The sequence below is a fragment of the Micromesistius poutassou genome (genome assembly GCF_964030765.1).
Source record: "Micromesistius poutassou genome assembly, chromosome: 8".
Classification (NCBI taxonomy): domain Eukaryota; kingdom Metazoa; phylum Chordata; class Actinopteri; order Gadiformes; family Gadidae; genus Micromesistius; species Micromesistius poutassou.
Genome location: NC_140278.1, coordinates 13,687,802 through 13,705,907, shown reverse-complemented (window position 1 = coordinate 13,705,907; position 18,106 = coordinate 13,687,802). Strand labels below are relative to the sequence as shown.

The following is an 18,106-nucleotide window of genomic DNA, read 5'->3' as shown; positions in this document are numbered from 1 at the left end:
GAAGTAATGATCTTTGCTAGTGGCTATACACGAGGAAACCGTTTGAGTCTGGTTTTTCCTATCAGCATTGACAAGTCTGGTGGATTTCTTTAAAATATGTAATTTGTCCTCAGGCGTGAATCTGAATAGTTTATGTCTATGTTGTTCCTTCTGTGTGTGTTTTGACTTTCATTATTTGTGTGTGTGTTGTCCTAATGCGGTGTGTTATATTCCAGGGTGTGTATACAGTCTGGGCCGGGCAGAGTATGGCCGCCTGGGACTGGGCCAGGGGGCGGAGGAGAAGAGTGAGCCCACTCCGGTGCCGGGCCTGGGCCCGTCCACCAGGGTGGCGTGCGGGGCGTCCGTCAGCTATGCTATCACTAAAGAGGGTGAGAGAGACTATGCAAATACACCTGAGAACCGCCTCTCCCTCTTATGGTTCCATTGGCTATGGGGTCACTGGTAGTTAGGGACCGAGCAGGGAACCTGCAAGGAACCTCTTGTAATTCTTGGTTTTATTATTATTCTGACGCGTTTGACTTACACAGCCTACACCGATGGCACGCTTTTTACAAAACTTACTGGACGCGTAGAGGTTGACCCAAAACTAGCAGACAGCAAATATTACACTGATTGGCCCAAAGGTGGCGCTATACCAACTGCCCAAAAATGCAAACTTTGCACAACTAGCAGACAGCAAATATTACACTGATTGGCCCAAAGGTGGCGCTATACCAACTGCCCAAAAATGCAAACTTTGCACAAGCATAACTCGCAACCGGTTTGACCTACACTCATGAAACTTTGCACACACATGCATATCCACATGCTGAACAAATATGCCTCAAGAACATACCACTTCCGGGTGGTCAGACTTTCCGCCATTTTGAATTATGTTAAAAACTGTAAATTGCCAGGTTTTTGGACTTTGACAAAAATCCTTTAACCCATATCATCTATGGCCCATTATCATCAATCTGACAAAAATATTAGTCTGTAGAATAAAGTTTAGAGCACCCATGAGCCATTGAGTTCTAAAACGGGTGTGGTTTAAACTGCGAAAATAGTTAATTGCTCATGTCAACATCAAGTTGGACTCCTATGATGTTGACCCCAATACAAAACTTGTTCAGAATCAAATTCTGAACACGATAAACCCAGCATATTTTCAAATGGGGAGTGGCATCGAAATGGGCTTGGCCTGTAACTTAAATCACTACAGTTCATAGACGCAATGTTTGATCTGAGCGCGACTGACACAGTGGCTATTGGGGTCCAAAGTTCCAACTCCTCAAGTAAAATTAAGTTGATCGACCAAACAAAATGGCCGCCAGAGGCTAAAAATCATCAAATTTGAACTAATTTACACTCTGCGGAGACCGTAATAGTTATGAATATGAAATTCACAGGACACGTGTAGACTGGTGCCTGTAGCTCACATACCAAAAATCGTGTGTCATATTTGTAGCGCCCCCTACAGGAACTTTAAAAAGCAGCCCCTGCGCCATGTTTCACCAATGTGTATGAAACTCGGTAGACGCCTCTTGGACCCATGCCCCAAAACCCACAGGAAGTCGGCTATTTTAATTTTTAATTTTCGCTCTCGGTGGCCATTTAACATTTTTTGCTTTGTATTTGAACGAACTCCTCCTAGGGAATTTATCGGATCTGCTTCCAAATTGGTCAGTACAGTCATGAAATGGTGCTGAATAAACGCTGTGCTATTTGTGACTGTACGTTGAAGGGCGTGTTTGTGGCGTGATGTCAAAGTTGGCCATTTTGAATGGAATTTCACTTTTTCGCCTTGTATTTGAACGAACTCCTCCTAGAGGATTTATCGGATCTGCTTCCAAATTGGTCAGTACAGTCATGAAATGGTGCTGAATAAATGCTGTGCTATTTGTGACTGTACGTTGAAGGGCGTGTCCGTGGCGTGCCGTCAAAGTTGGCCATTTTGGGTCTTTTTCGCCTTGTATTTTAATGAACTCCTCCTAGGGAATTTATCGGATCTGCTTCAAAATTGGTCAGTACACTTGAATAATGTTGCTGAATGAACGCCGTGCTATTTGTGACTGTACGTAAAAGGGCGTGTCCGTGGCGTGCCGTCAAAGTTGGCCGTTTTGAATAATTCTGTGGTCTTGTATTTGAACGAACAAACTCCTAGGGAATTTATCTCATCTGCTTCTACAGATTAGATAAACGGGGGGCGTTCAAGGACCATCGGAAAGTTGAATTGTTTTTAAAACAGCGTAGTAACGCCACTGATACACAGTACATACACACAATACACAGCTGCACAGTGCTCCGACATCTTGTTAGGGACCGAGGCAAAACTGGCAATTACATAAATTCGCGAAATACTTTAAAACTGCGCGCAGTGATGAACGGGACCTCGTACCGGCTTGCGGCCGCGTCACGTGCGGTCCTAACATGTGCGCACTTGTCAGCGCACATGTTACGATGGCACGTGACGTGGCCGCAAGCCGGTACGAGGTCCCGTTCATCACTGCGCGCAGTTTTAATTAGGGACCGAGCCAAACATGGCAAGGACCCTATTGAAATCCTCATGATTATTAGGGACCGAGCCAAACATGGCAAGGTCCCTATTGAAACCCTCATGATTATTAGGGACCGAGCCAAACTTGGCAAGGACCCTATTGAAACCCTCGTGATTATTAGGGACCGAGCCAAACTGGCAAGGTCCCTATTGTTTTTGGTCTGATTATTATTAGGGACCGAGCCAAACATGGCAAGGACCCTATTGAAACCCTCGTGTTTCTTCTTCTTATTATTTTCCAGAACTTTGACTGCATTTTTCCCCCCCTGCACATATTCGAAAACTCATTTTTATTTGGCACATTTGTGGGGACTGGTGAAAAATTTGATATTCTAGCCCTCAAATTCACATTCGCCCCTAGGTGGCGCTATAGCAACTGTTCAAAAGTGCAAACTTTGCACAAGCAGCACGCGTCACCGGTTTGGCCTACACTCATGAAACTTTGCACACACATGCATATCCTCATGATGAACAAAAAAGTCTCTTGAACTGAACACTTCCGGTAGCCAAATTTTCCGCCATTTTGAATTTAGTTAAAAACAGTAAATTCCCCAAGGATCTCAGGTTTTTCGACTTTGACAAAAATACTTTGGCACATATCATATATGGCCCATTATCTTCAATCTGACTTAAGGATTAGTCTTTACAATAAAGTTTAGAGCACCAATGAGTTCTAAAAGGGGTGTGGTTGAAACCTCGAAAATAGTTAATTGCTCATATCAACGTCAAGTTGGACGCCTATGATGTTGGCCCCAATACAAAAGTTGTTCAGAATCAAATTCTGAACAAGATAAAGTCAACATATTTTCAAATGGGGCTTGGCATCGAAATGGGCGTGGCCTGACACTAAAATCGCCACAGTTCATAGACGCAATGTTTGATTTGCGCGGGACCCACTCAGTGGCCGTTAGGTACCAAAGTTCTAACTGCTCAATTAAAATTAAGTCGATTGAAAAAACAACATGGCCGCCACAGGCTCTGGTGTCAGGGTAAATCACTGTGCGGAGACCGTAATAGTTATGAATATGAAATTCACAGGACACGTGTAAACTGGTGCCTCTAGCTCACATACCAAAATTCGTGTTTCTCATGTGTGTAGCGCCCCCTACAGGAACTTTAAAAAGCAGCCCCTGCGCCACGTTTCACCAATATGTATGAAAATCGGTAGCCACGTATAAGGTCCCATGACCTACAGAAAAGCCTCTTGGACCCATGCTCCAAACCCCACCGGAAGTCGGAAATTTAAATTTTTTAATTTTCACTCTCGGCGGCCATTTTGAATTTTTTTCACTTTTTTGCCTTGTATTTGAATGAACTCCTCCTAGGGAATTTATCGGATCTGCTTCAAAATTGGTCAGTACAGTCATGAAGTGGTGCTAAACCAAAATCGTGCTATTTGTGACTGTACGTTGAAGGGCGTGTCCGTGGCATGCCGTCAAAGTTGGCCATTTTTGAATTCCGTCGCCTTGTATTTGAACTAACTCCTCCTAGGGAATTTATCGGATCTGCTTCCAAAATGGTCAGTACAGTCATGAAGTGGTGCTGAACCAAAATCGTGCTATTTGGGACTGTACGTTGAAGGGCGTGTCCGTGGCGTGATGTCAAAGTTGGCCATTTTGAATGGAATTTCACTTTTTCCCCTTGTATTTGAACGAACTCCTCCTAGGGAATTTATCGGATCTGCTTCACAATTGGTCAGTACAGTCATGAAGTGGTGCTGAACCAAAATCGTGCTATTTGTGATTGTACGTTGAAGGGCGTGGCCGTGGCGTGCCGTCAAAGTTGGCCGTTTTGAATTCCGTGGTCTTATTTTCGCTTTTTTCCCCTTGTATTTGAACAAACTCCTCCTAGGGTATTTATCGGATCTGCTTCACAATTAGTCAGTACAGTCAAAACATGGTGCTCAACCAACGCCGTGTTATTTGTGACTGTACATTGAAGGGCATGGCCGTGGCGTGCTGTCAAAGTTGGCCATTTTGAATGGAATTCTTTCACTTTTTCGCCTTGTATTTCAACTAACTCCTCCTAGGGAATTCAATTCAATTCGCGAATTTTTTTGCTTTTTTAAAACTGCGCGCAGTGATGAACGGGACCTCGTGCCGGCTTGCGGCTGCGTCACGTGCGGTCCTAACATGTGCACATCTTGCCAGCACACATGTTACGACGGCACGTGACGCGGCCGCAAGCCGGCGCGAATTTTTTTTAAAACTGCGCTTTTTTAAAACTGTGCGCAGTGATGAACGGGACCTCTTACCGGCTTGCGGCTGCGTCACGTGCGGTCCTAACATGTGCACATCTTGCCAGCACACATGTTAGGACGGCACGTGACGCGGCCGCAAGCCGGCGCGAGGTCCCGTTCATCACTGCGCGCAGTTTTAAAAAAGCGCAGTTTTAATTCTTATTCTTATTTTTCATAAGTTTGACTGCATTTTCCCCCCCCTGAACATATACGAAAAGTCATTTTTATTTGGCACATTTGTGGGGACTGGTGAAAAATTTGATATTCTAGCCGTCAAATTCACATTGGCCCCAAGGTGGCGCTATACCAACTGTTCAAAAGTGCAAACTTTGCACAAGCAGCACGCGCCACCAGTTTGACCTACACTCATGAAACTTTGCACACACATGCAAATCCTCATGGTGAACAAAAAAGTCTCTTGAACTGAAAATTTCCGGGTTGCCAGATTTTCCGCCATTTTGAATTATGTTAAAAACACCAAATTCCCCAAGGATCCCAGGTTTTTCGACTTTGACAAAAATCCTTTGCCACATATCATCTATGGCCCATTATCTTCAATCTGACATAAGGATTAGTCTGTACAATAAAGTTTAAAGCTCCCATGAGCCTTTCAGTTCTAAAATGGGTGTGGTTAAAAATTACTCAAAAGTTAATTGCTCATATCAACATCAACCTTCACTCCTATGATGTTGACCCAGATACAAAAGTTGTTCAGAATCAAATTCTGAACAAGATAGAGTAAAAAAAAATATATATGGGGCGTGGCTTCAAAATGGGCGTGGCCTGTTACTAAAATAGCCACAGTTCATAGACGCAATGTTTGATTTGAGCGGGACCAACTCAGTGGCCTTTGGGGACCAAAGTTCTAACTGCTCAAATCAAATTACGTCGATTGGAAAAACAACATGGCCGCCAGAGGAGGGTAAATCACTCTGCAGAGACTGTAATAGTTATGAATATGAAATTCACAGGACACGTGTAGACTGTTGCCTGTACCTCACATACCAAAAATCGTGGTTGTCATGTTTGTAGCGCCCCCTACAGGAACTTTAAAGAGCAGCCCCTGCGCCACGTTTCACCAATATGTATGAAACTCGGTAGGCACGTACAACATGACAATACCTACAGAAAAGCCTCTTGGACCCATGCCCCAAAACCCACCGGAAGTCGGCTGTTTTCTTTTTTAATTTGCACTTTTACCAACAAATTTCGCTTTTTCGCCTTGTATTTGAACGAACTCCTCCTAGGGAATTTATCGGACCTGCTTCACAATTGGTCAGTACAGTCAGAAAATGGGGCTCAACCAACGCCGTGTTATTTGTGACTGTACGTTGAAGGGCGTGTCCGTGGCGTGCCTACAAAGTTGGCCGTTTTGAATTCCGTGCTCTTATTTTCGCTTTTTTAGCCTTGTATTTGAACGAACTCCTCCTAGGGAATTTATCAGATCTGCTTCACAATTGGTCAGTACAGTCAAAAAATGGGGCTCAACCAACGCCGTGTTATTTGTGACTGTACGTTGAAGGGCGTGTCCGTGGCGTGCCTTCAAATTTGGCTGTTTTTCATGGAATTTTTTCACTTTTTCGCCTTGTATTTCAACAAACTCCTCCTAGGGAATCAATCTCATCTGCTTCTACAGATTACATAAGTTCGCAAAAAGTTAAAATTACATAAGTTAGCTAAAAATTAAAATTAAAACTGCGCGCAGTGATGAACGGGACCTCGTGGCAGCGCACATGTTACGAGGTCCCGTTCATCACTGCGCGCAGTTTTAAAAAAGCGCACATGTTACGAGGTCCCGTTCATCACTGCGCGCAGTTTTAAAAAAGCGCACATGTTACGAGGTCCCGTTCATCACTGCGCGCAGTTTTAAAAAAGCGCACATGTTACGAGGTCCCGTTCATCACTGCGCGCAGTTTTAAAAAAGCGCACATGTTACGAGGTCCCGTTCATCACTGCGCGCAGTTTTAATTATTATTATTATTTTCCACGACTTCGACTGCATTTTTCCCCCCCTGCACATATTCTAAAACTCAAATTTTTTTGGTGCAATTGTGGGGACTGGTGAAAAATTTGATATTCTAGCCCTCAAATTCACATTCGCCCCTAGGTGGCGCTATAGCAACTGTTCAAAAGTGCAAACTTTGCACAAGCATATCTCGCCACCGGTTTGACCTACACTCATGAAACTTTGCACACACATGCATATCCTCATGATGAACAAAAAAGTCTCTTGAACTGAACACTTCCGGTAGCCATATTTTCCGCCATTTTGAATTTAGTTAAAAACAGTAAATTCCCCAAGGATCCCAGGTTTTTCCACTTTGACCAAAATCCTTTGGCACATATCATAGATGGCCCATTATCTTCAATCTGACTTAAGGATTAGTCTGTACAATAAAGTTTAGAGCACCAATGAGTTCTAAAAGGGGTGTGGTTGAAACCTCGAAAATAGTTAATTGCTCATATCAACGTCAAGTTGGACGCCTATGATGTTGGCCCCAATACAAAAGTTGTTCAGAATCAAATTCTGAACAAGATAAAGTCAACATATTTTCAAATGGGGCGTGGCATCGAAGTGGGCGTGGCCTGACACTAAAATCGCCACAGTTCATAGACGCAATGTTTGATTTCAGCAGGACCGACTTAGTGGCCGTTAGGTACCAAAGTTCTAACTGCTCACCAAAAATTAAGTCGATTTAAAAAACAACATGGCCGCCAGAGCCTCAAAATCACTGTGCGGAGACCGTAATAGTTATGAATATGAAATTCACAGCACACGTGTAAACTGGTGCCGATAGCTCACATACCAAAATTCGTGTTTCTATTTTTTGTAGCGCCCCCTACAGGAACTTTAAAAAGCAGCCCCTGCGCCACGTTTCACCAATATGTATGAAACTCAGTATTCACATACAATGTGCCCATACCTACAGAAAAGCCTCTTGGACCCATGCCCCAAACCCCACAGGAAGTCGGCTATTTGCATTTCTAATTTTCACTTTTGGCGGCCATTTTGAATTTTTTTCACTTTTTTGCCTTGTATTTGAATGAACTCCTCCTAGGGAATTTATCGGATCTGCTTCAAAATTGGTCAGTACAGTCATGAAGTGGTGCTGAACCAAAATCCTGCTATTTGTGACTGTACGTTGAAGGGCGTGTCCGTGGCGTGCCGTCAAAGTTGGCCATTTTGAATGGAATTCTTTCACTTTTTCACCTTGTATTTCAACTAACTCCTCCTAGGGAATTTATCGGATCATTGATGTAGGGTTAATAATGTTAGTTAAAGTTGTTACAACATGTAATTCAGTTAAATGTGCTCTTACATGTTAATGTCAAAACAATCAGTAGGACACCACAGGGCACCTCTGCTTCTACAGATTACATAAATTTGCGAATTTTTTTTAAAACTGCGCTTTTTTAAAACTGCGCGCAGTGATGAACGGGACCTCGTGCCGGCTTGCGGCTGCGTCACGTGCGGTCCTAACATGTGCACATCTTGCCAGCACACATGTTACGACGGCACGTGACGCGGCCGCAAGCCGGCGCGATTTTTTTTTAAAACTGCGCGCAGTGATGAACGGGACCTCGTAGTGGCGGCTGCAAGCCGGCGCGAGGTCCCGTTCATCACTGCGCGCAGTTTTAATTAGGGACCGAGCCAAACTTGGCAAGGACCCTATTGAAACCCTCATGATTATTATTATTAGGGACCGAGCCAAACATGGCAAGGACCCTATTGAAACCCTCGTGATTATTATTATTATTATTATTTTCCACGAGTTCGACTGCATTTTTCCCCCCCTGCACATATTCTAAAACTCAAATTTTTTTGGTGCAATTGTGGGGACTGGTGAAAAATTTGATATTCTAGCCCTCAAATTCACATTCGCCCCTAGGTGGCGCTATAGCAACTGTTCAAAAGTGCAAACTTTGCACAAGCATATCTCGCCACCGGTTTGACCTACACTCATGAAACTTTGCACACACATGCATATCCTCATGATGAACAAAAAAGTCTCTTAAACTGAACACTTCCGGTAGCCATATTTTCCGCCATTTTGAATTTAGTTAAAAACAGTAAATTCCCCAAGGATCCCAGGTTTTTCGACTTTGACCAAAATCCTTTGGCACATATCATATATGGCCCATTATCTTCAATCTTACTTAAGGATTAGTCTGTACAATAAAGTTTAGAGCACCAATGAGTTCTAAAAGGGGTGTGGTTGAAACCTCGAAAATAGTTAATTGCTCATATCAACGTCAAGTTGGACGCCTATGATGTTGGCCCCAATACAAAAGTTGTTCAGAATCAAATTCTGAACAAGATAAAGTAAACATATTTTCAAATGGGGCGTGGCATCGAAGTGGGCGTGGCCTGACACTAAAATCGCCACAGTTCATAGACGCAATGTTTGATTTCAGCAGGACCGACTTAGTGGCCGTTAGGTACCAAAGTTCTAACTGCTCACCAAAAATTAAGTCGATTTAAAAAACAACATGGCCGCCAGAGCCTCAAAATCACTGTGCGGAGACCGTAATAGTTATGAATATGAAATTCACGGCACACGTGTAAACTGGTGCCGATAGCTCACATACCAAAATTCGTGTTTCTATTTTTTGTAGCGCCCCCTACAGGAACTTTAAAAAGCAGCCCCTGCGCCACGTTTCACCAATATGTATGAAACTCAGTATTCACGTACAATGTGCCCATACCTACAGAAAAGCCTCTTGGACCCATGCCCCAAACCCCACAGGAAGTCGGCTATTTGCATTTCTAATTTTCACTTTTGGCGGCCATTTTGAATTTTTTTCACTTTTTTGCCTTGTATTTGAATGAACTCCTCCTAGGGAATTTATCGGATCTGCTTCAAAATTGGTCAGTACAGTCATGAAGTGGTGCTGAACAAAAATCCTGCTATTTGTGACTGTACGTTGAAGGGCGTGTCCGTGGCGTGCCGTCAAAGTTGGCCATTTTGAATGGAATTCTTTCACTTTTTCGCCTTGTATTTCAACTAACTCCTCCTAGGGAATTTATCGGATCATTGATGTAGGGTTAATAATGTTAGTTAAAGTTGTTACAACATGTAATTCAGTTAAATGTGGTCTTACATGTTAATGTCAAAACAATCAGTAGGACACCACAGGGCACCTCTGCTTCTACAGATTACATAAATTTGCGAATTTTTTTTAAAACTGCGCTTTTTTAAAACTGAGCGCAGTGATGAACGGGACCTCGTGCCGGCTTGCGGCTGCGTCACGTGCGGTCCTAACATGTGCACATCTTGCCAGCACACATGTTACGACGGCACGTTACGCGGCCGCAAGCCGGCGCGATTTTTTTTTAAAACTGCGCGCAGTGATGAACGGGACCTCGTAGTGGCGGCTGCAAGCCGGCGCGAGGTCCCGTTCATCACTGCGCGCAGTTTTATTAGGGACCGAGCCAAACTTGGCAAGGACCCTATTGAAATCCTCATGTTTATTCTTCTTCTTATTATTTTACCTCATCTTCGACTGCATTTTTCCCCCCCTGCACATATTCGAAAACTCATTTTTATTTGGCACATTTTGTGGGACTGGTGAAAAATTTGATATTCTAGCCCTCAAATTCACATTCGCCCCTAGGTGGCGCTATACCAACTATGCCAAAATTTCAACGTTTGCACAAGCATAACTCGTCACCGGTTGGACCTAAACTCATGAAACTTTGCACACATATGCAAATCCTCATAATGAACAAATTTGCAGATACTAACTTAGCACTTCCGGTAGCCAGATTTCCCGCCATTTTGAATTTAGTTAAAAACAGTAAATTCCCCAAGGATCCCAGGTTTTTCGACTTTGACAAAAATCCTTTGGCACATATCATCTATGGCCCATTATCTTCAATCTGACATAAGGATTAGTCTGTAGGATAAATTTCAAAGTACCCATGAGCCATTGAGTTCAAAAAGGGGTGTGTTTTTCACCCCAAAAATAGTAAATTGCACATATCTACATTAATTGGACTCCTATGGTGTTGGACCTCTCTACTAAAGTTGTTCATAATCAAATTCTGAACAAGAATAAGTCAAAAAAATTTCAAATGGGGCGTGGCATCGAAGTGGGCGTGGCCCGTTACTAAAATAGCCACAGTTCATAGACGCAATGTTTGATTTGAGCGGGACCAACTCAGTGGCCGTTAAGTACCAAAGTTCTAACTGCTCAATTAAAATTAAGTCGATTTAAAAAACAACATGGCCGCCAGAGGAGGGTCGATCACTCTGCGGACACCGTAATAGTTATGAATATGAAATTCACAGCACACGTGTAAACTGGTGCCGATAGCTCACATACCAAAATTCGTGTTTCTATTTTTTGTAGCGCCCCCTACAGGAACTTTAAAAAGCAGCCCCTGCGCCAGGTTTCACCAATATGTATGAAACTCAGTATTCACGTACAATGTGCCCATACCTACAGAAAAGCCTCTTGGACCCATGCCCCAAACCCCACAGGAAGTCGGCTATTTGTATTTCTAATTTTCACTTTTGGCGGCCATTTTGAATTTTTTTCACTTTTTTGCCTTGTATTTGAATGAACTCCTCCTAGGGAATTTATCGGATCTGCTTCAAAATTGGTCAGTACAGTCATGAAGTGGGGCTGAACCAAAATCGTGCTATTTGTGATTGTACGTTGAAGGGCGTGTCCGTGACATGCCATTAAAGTTGGCCATTTTTTAATTCCGTCGCCTTGTATTTGAACTAACTCCTCCTAGGGAATTTATCGCATCTGCTTCCAAATTGGTCAGTACAGTCATGAAGTGGTGCTGAAACAAAATCGTGCTATTTGGGACTGTACGTTGAAGGGCGTGTCCGTGGCGTGATGTCAAAGTTGGCCATTTTGAATGGAATTTCACTTTTTCGCATTGTAATTGAACAAACTCCTCCTAGGGAATTTATCGGATCTCCTTCACAATTGGTCAGTACAGTCATGAAGTGGTGCTGAACCAAAATCGTGCTATTTGTGATTGTACGTTGAAGGGCGTGGCCGTGGCGTGCCGTCAAAGTTGGCCATTTTGAATGGAATTCTTTCACTTTTTCGCGTTGTATTTCAACTAACTCCTCCTAGGGAATTTATCGGATCTGCTTCACAATTGGTCAGTACAGTCATGAAGTGGTGCTGAACCAAAATCGTGCTATTTGTGATTCTACGTTGAAGGGCGTGGCCGTGGCGTGCCATCAAAGTTGGCCGTTTTGAATTCCGTGGTCTTATTTTCGCTTTTTTCCCCTTGTATTTGAACAAACTCCTCCTAGGGTATTTATCGGATCTGCTTCACAATTAGTCAGTACAGTCAAAACATGGTGCTCAACCAACGCCGTGTTATTTGTGACTGTACATTGAAGGGAATGGCCGTGGCGTGCTGTCAAAGTTGGCCATTTTGAATGGAATTCTTTCACTTTTTCGCCTTGTATTTCAACTAACTCCAACTAGGGAATTCATCGGATCATTGATGTAGGGTTAATAATGTTAGTTAAAGTTGTTACAACATGTAATTCAGTTAAATGTGGTCTTACATGTTAATGTCAAAACAATCAGTAGGACACCACAGGGCACCTCTGCTTCTACAGATTACATAAATTTGCGAATTTTTTTTAAAACTGCGCTTTTTTAAAACTGCGCGCAGTGATGAACGGGACCTCGCGCCGGCTTGCGGCTGCGTCACGTGCGGTCCTAACATGTGCACATCTTGCCAGCACACATGTTACGACGGCACGTGACGCGGCCGCAAGCCGGCGCGATTTTTTTTTAAAACTGCGCGCAGTGATGAACGGGACCTCGTAGTGGCGGCTGCAAGCCGGCGCGAGGTCCCGTTCATCACTGCGCGCAGTTTTATTATTATTATTATTATTATTATTTTCCACGACTTCGACTGCATTTTTCCCCCCCTGCACATATTCTAAAACTCAAAATTTTTTGGTGCAATTGTGGGGACTGGTGAAAAATTTGATATTCTAGCCCTCAAATTCACATTCGCCCCTAGGTGGCGCTATAGCAACTGTTCAAAAGTGCAAACTTTGCACAAGCATATCTCGCCACCGGTTTGACCTACACTCATGAAACTTTGCACACACATGCATATCCTCATGATGAACAAAAAAGTCTCTTGAACTGAACACTTCCGGTAGCCATATTTTCCGCCATTTTGAATTTAGTTAAAAACAGTAAATTCCCCAAGGATCCCAGGTTTTTCGACTTTGACAAAATTCCTTTGGCACATATCATCTATGGCCCATTATCTTCAATCTGACTTAAGGATTAGTCTGTACAATAAAGTTTAGAGCACCAATGAGTTCTAAAAGTGGTGTGGTTGAAACCTCGAAAATAGTTAATTGCTCATATCAACGTCAAGTTGGACGCCTATGATGTTGGCCCCAATACAAAAGTTGTTCAGAATCAAATTCTGAACAAGATAAAGTCAACATATTTTCAAATGGGGCGTGGCATCGAAATGGGCGTGGCCTGACACTAAAATCGCCACAGTTCATAGACGCAATGTTTGATTTGAGCGGGACCAACTCAATGGCCATTAGGTACCAAAGTTCTAACTGCTCACCAAAAATTAAGTCGATTTAAAATACAACATGGCCGCCAGAGGCTCAAAATCACTGTGCGGAGACCGTAATAGTTATGAATATGAAATTCACAGGACACGTGTAAACTGGTGCCGATAGCTCACATACCAAAATTCGTGTTTCTATTTTTTGTAGCGCCCCCTACAGGAACTTTAAAAAGCAGCCCCTGCGCCACGTTTCACCAATATGTATGAAACTCAGTATTCACGTACAATGTGCCCATACCTACAGAAAAGCCTCTTGGACCCATGCCCCAAACCCCACAGGAAGTCGGCTATTTGCATTTCTAATTTTCACTTTTGGCGGCCATTTTGAATTTTTTTCACTTTTTTGCCTTGTATTTGAATGAACTCCTCCTAGGGAATTTATCGGATCTGCTTCAAAATTGGTCAGTACAGTCATGAAGTGGTGCTGAACAAAAATCCTGCTATTTGTGACTGTACGTTGAAGGGCGTGTCCGTGGCGTGCCGTCAAAGTTGGCCATTTTGAATGGAATTCTTTCACTTTTTCGCCTTGTATTTCAACTAACTCCTCCTAGGGAATTTATCCGATCATTGATGTAGGGTTAATAATGTTAGTTAAAGTTGTTACAACATGTAATTCAGTTAAATGTGGTCTTACATGTTAATGTCAAAACAATCAGTAGGACACCACAGGGCACCTCTGCTTCTACAGATTACATAAATTCGCGAAATTTTTTTAAAACTGCGCTTTTTTAAAACTGCGCGCAGTGATGAACGGGACCTCGTGCCGGCTTGCGGCTGCGTCACGTGCGGTCCTAACATGTGCACATCTTGCCAGCACACATGTTACGACGGCACGTGACGCGGCCGCAAGCCGGCGCGATTTTTTTTTAAAACTGCGCGCAGTGATGAACGGGACCTCGTAGTGGCGGCTGCAAGCCGGCGCGAGGTCCCGTTCATCACTGCGCGCAGTTTTAATTCTTCTTATTATTTTTCAGAACTTCGACTGCATTTTTCCCCCCCTGAACATATTCGAAAACTCATTTTTTTTTAGTGCAATTGTGGGGACTGGTGAAAAATTTGATATTCTAGCCCTCAAATTCACATTCGCCCCTAGGTGGCGCTATAGCAACTGTTCAAAAGTGCAAACTTTGCACAAGCAGCACGCGTCACCGGTTTGACCTACACTCATGAAACTTTGCACACACATGAAAATCCTCATGATGAACAAAAAAGTCTCTTGAACTGAACACTTCCGGTAGCCATATTTTCCGCCATTTTGAATTTAGTTAAAAACAGTAAATTCCCCAAGGATCCCAGGTTTTTCGACTTTGACCAAAATCCCTTGGCACATATCATATATGGCCCATTATCTTCAATCTGACTTAAGGATTAGTCTGTACAATAAATTTTAGAGCACCAATGAGTTCTAAAAGGGGTGTGGTTTAAACCTCGAAAATAGTTAATTGCTCATATCAATGTCAAGTTCGACGCCTATGATGTTGGCCCCAATACAAAAGTTGTTCAGAATCAAATTCTGAACAAGATTAATTCAACAATTTTTCAAATGGGGCGTGGCTTCGAAATGGGCGTGGCCTGTTACTAAAATAGCCACAGTTCATAGACGCAATGTTTGATTTGAGCGGGACCAACTCAATGGCCATTAGGTACCAAAGTTCTAACTGCTCAATTAAAATTAAGTCGATTTAAAAAACAACATGGCCGCCAGAGGAGGGTAAATCACTCAGCGGAGACCGTAATAGTTATGAATATGAAATTCACTGGACACGTGTAGACTGCTGCCTGTAGCTCACATACCAAAAATCCTGGTTCTCATGTTTGTAGCGCCCCCTACAGGAACTTTAAAATGCAGCCCCTACGTCACGTTTCACCAATATGTATGAAACTCGGTAGGCACGTACAAGGTCACAATACCTACAGAAAAGCCTCTTGGACCCATGCCCCAAAACCCACCGGAAGTCGGAAATTTTAATTTTTTCATTTTCACTCTCGGCGGCCATTTTGAATTTTTTTGACTTTTTGGCCTTGTATTTGAATGAACTCCTCCTAGGGAATTTATCGGATCTGCTTCAAAATTGGTCAGTACAGTCATGAAGTGGTGCTGAACCAAAATCGTGCTATTTGTGACTGTACGTTGAAGGGCGTGTCCGTGGCATGCCGTCAAAGTTGGCCATTTTTGAATTCCGTCGCCTTGTATTTGAACTAACTCCTCCTAGGGAATTTATCGGATCTGCTCCACAATTGGTCAGTACAGTCATGAAGTGGTGCTGAACCAAAATCGTGCTATTTGTGATTGTACGTTGAAGGGCGTGGCCGTGGCGTGCTGTCAAAGTTGGCCATTTTGAATGGAATACTTTCACTTTTTCGCCTTGTATTTCAACTAACTCCTCCTAGGGAATTTATCGGATCATTGATGTAGGGTTAATAATGTTAGTTAAAGTTGTTACAACATGTAATTCAGTTAAATGTGGTCTTACATGTTAATGTCAAAACAATCAGTAGGACACCACAGGGCACCTCTGCTTCTACAGATTACATAAATTTGCGAATTTTTTTTAAAACTGCGCTTTTTTAAAACTGCGCGCAGTGATGAACGGGACCTCGTGCCGGCTTGCGGCTGCGTCACGTGCGGTCCTAACATGTGCACATCTTGCCAGCACACATGTTACGACGGCACGTGACGCGGCCGCAAGCCGGCGCGATTTTTTTTAAAACTGCGCGCAGTGATGAACGGGACCTCGTAGTGGCGGCTGCAAGCCGGCGCGAGGTCCCGTTCATCACTGCGCGCAGTTTTAATTCTTCTTCTTATTTTCCCTCATCTTCGACTGCATTTTTCCCCCCCTGAACATATTCTAAAACTCAATTTTTCTTGGTGCATTTTGTGGGACTGGTGAAAAATTTGATATTCTAGCCCTCAAATTCACATTCGCCCCTAGGTGGCGCTATACCAACTATGCCAAAATTTCAACGTTTGCACAAGCATAACTCGTCACCGGTTGGACCTAAACTCATGAAACTTTGCACACATATGCAAATCCTCATAATGAACAAATTTGCAGATACTAACTTAGCACTTCCGGTAGCCAGATTTCCCGCCATTTTGAATTTAGTTAAAAACAGTTAATTCCCCAAGGATCCCAGGTTTTTCGACTTTGACATAAATCCTTTGGCACATATCATCTATGGCCCATTATCTTCAATCTGACATAAGGATTAGTCTGTAGGATAAATTTCAAAGTACCCATGAGCCATTGAGTTCAAAAAGGGGTGTGTTTTTCACCCCAAAAATAGTAAATTGCACATATCTACATTAATTGGACTCCTATGGTGTTGGACCTCTCTACTAAAGTTGTTCAGAATCAAATTCTGAACAAGAATAAGTCAACAATTTTTCAAATGGGGCGTGGCATCGAAATGGGCGTGGCCTGACACTAAAATCGCCACAGTTCATAGACGCAATGTTTGATTTCAGCGGGACCAACTCAATGGCCGTTAAGTACCAAAGTTCTAACTGCTCAATTAAAATTAAGTCGATTTAAAAAACAACATGGCCGCCAGAGCCTCAAAATCACTGTGCGGAGACCGTAATAGTTATGAATATGAAATTCACAGGACACGTGTAAACTGGTGCCTCTAGCTCACATACCAAAATTCGTGTTTCTATTTTTTGTAGCGCCCCCTACAGGAACTTTAAAAAGCAGCCCCTGCGCCACGTTTCACCAATATGTATGAAAATCGGTAGGCACGTATAACGTGCCAATACCTACAGAAAAGCCTCTTGGACCCATGCCCCAAACTCCACAGGACGTCGGCTATTTGCATTTTTTATTTTCACTCTCGGCGGCCATTTTGAATTTTTTTCACTTTTTTGCCTTGTATTTGAATGAACTCCTCCTAGGGAATTTATCGGATCTGCTTAAAAATTGGTCAGTACAGTCAATAAATGGTGCCGAACCAACGCCGTGCTATTTGTGACTGTACGTTGAAGGGCGTGTCCTTGGCGTGCCGTCAAAGTTGGCCATTTTGGAATTCCGTCGCCTTGTATTTGAACTAACTCCTCCTAGGGAATTTATCGCATCTGCTTCAAAATTGGTCAGTACAGTCATGAAATGGTGCTGAATAAACGCCGTGCTATTTGGGACTGTACGTTGAAGGGCGTGTCCGTGGCGTGATGTCAAAGTTGGCCATTTTGAATGGAATTTCACTTTTTCGCATTGTATTTGAACAAACTCCTCCTAGGGAATTTATCGCATCTGCTTCACAATTGGTTAGTACAGTCAAAAAATGGTGCTGAACCAACACCGTGCTATTTGTGACTGTACATTGAAGGGCGTGGCCGTGGCGTGCCGTCAAAGTTGGCCATTTTTGAATTCCGTCGCCTTGTATTTGAACTAACTCCTCCTAGGGAATTTATCGGATCATTGATGTAGGGTTAATAATGTTAGTTAAAGTTGTTACAACATGTAATTCAGTTAAATGTGCTCTTACATGTTAATGTAATTATGATGTATTATAATGTAATAATGTATATATACATTATTACATATACATTATAATAATGTAATTAAAATTCTTTTAAAACTGCGCTTTTTTAAAACTGCGCGCAGTGATGAACGGGACCTCGTGCCGGCTTGCGGCTGCGTCACGTGCGGTCCTAACATGTGCACATCTTGCCAGCACACATGTTACGACGGCACGTGACGCGGCCGCAAGCCGGCGCGATTTTTTTTTAAAACTGCGCGCA

The 18,106-nt window shown here is 43.0% G+C and overlaps 1 protein-coding gene across 2 annotated transcripts in view; it reads left to right on the top strand.

Annotated features, from left to right (window-relative positions):
* Positions 1-18,106, top strand: part of rcc1 (regulator of chromosome condensation 1) — a 47,316-nt gene that overhangs the window by 4,924 nt on the left and 24,286 nt on the right. For both annotated transcript variants that reach the window (XM_084471218.1, XM_084471217.1), the window contains exon 9: positions 216-368. In XM_084471218.1, coding sequence (XP_084327344.1) covers positions 216-368 — 153 coding nt within the window. The remainder of the gene's footprint in view (positions 1-215; positions 369-18,106) is intronic.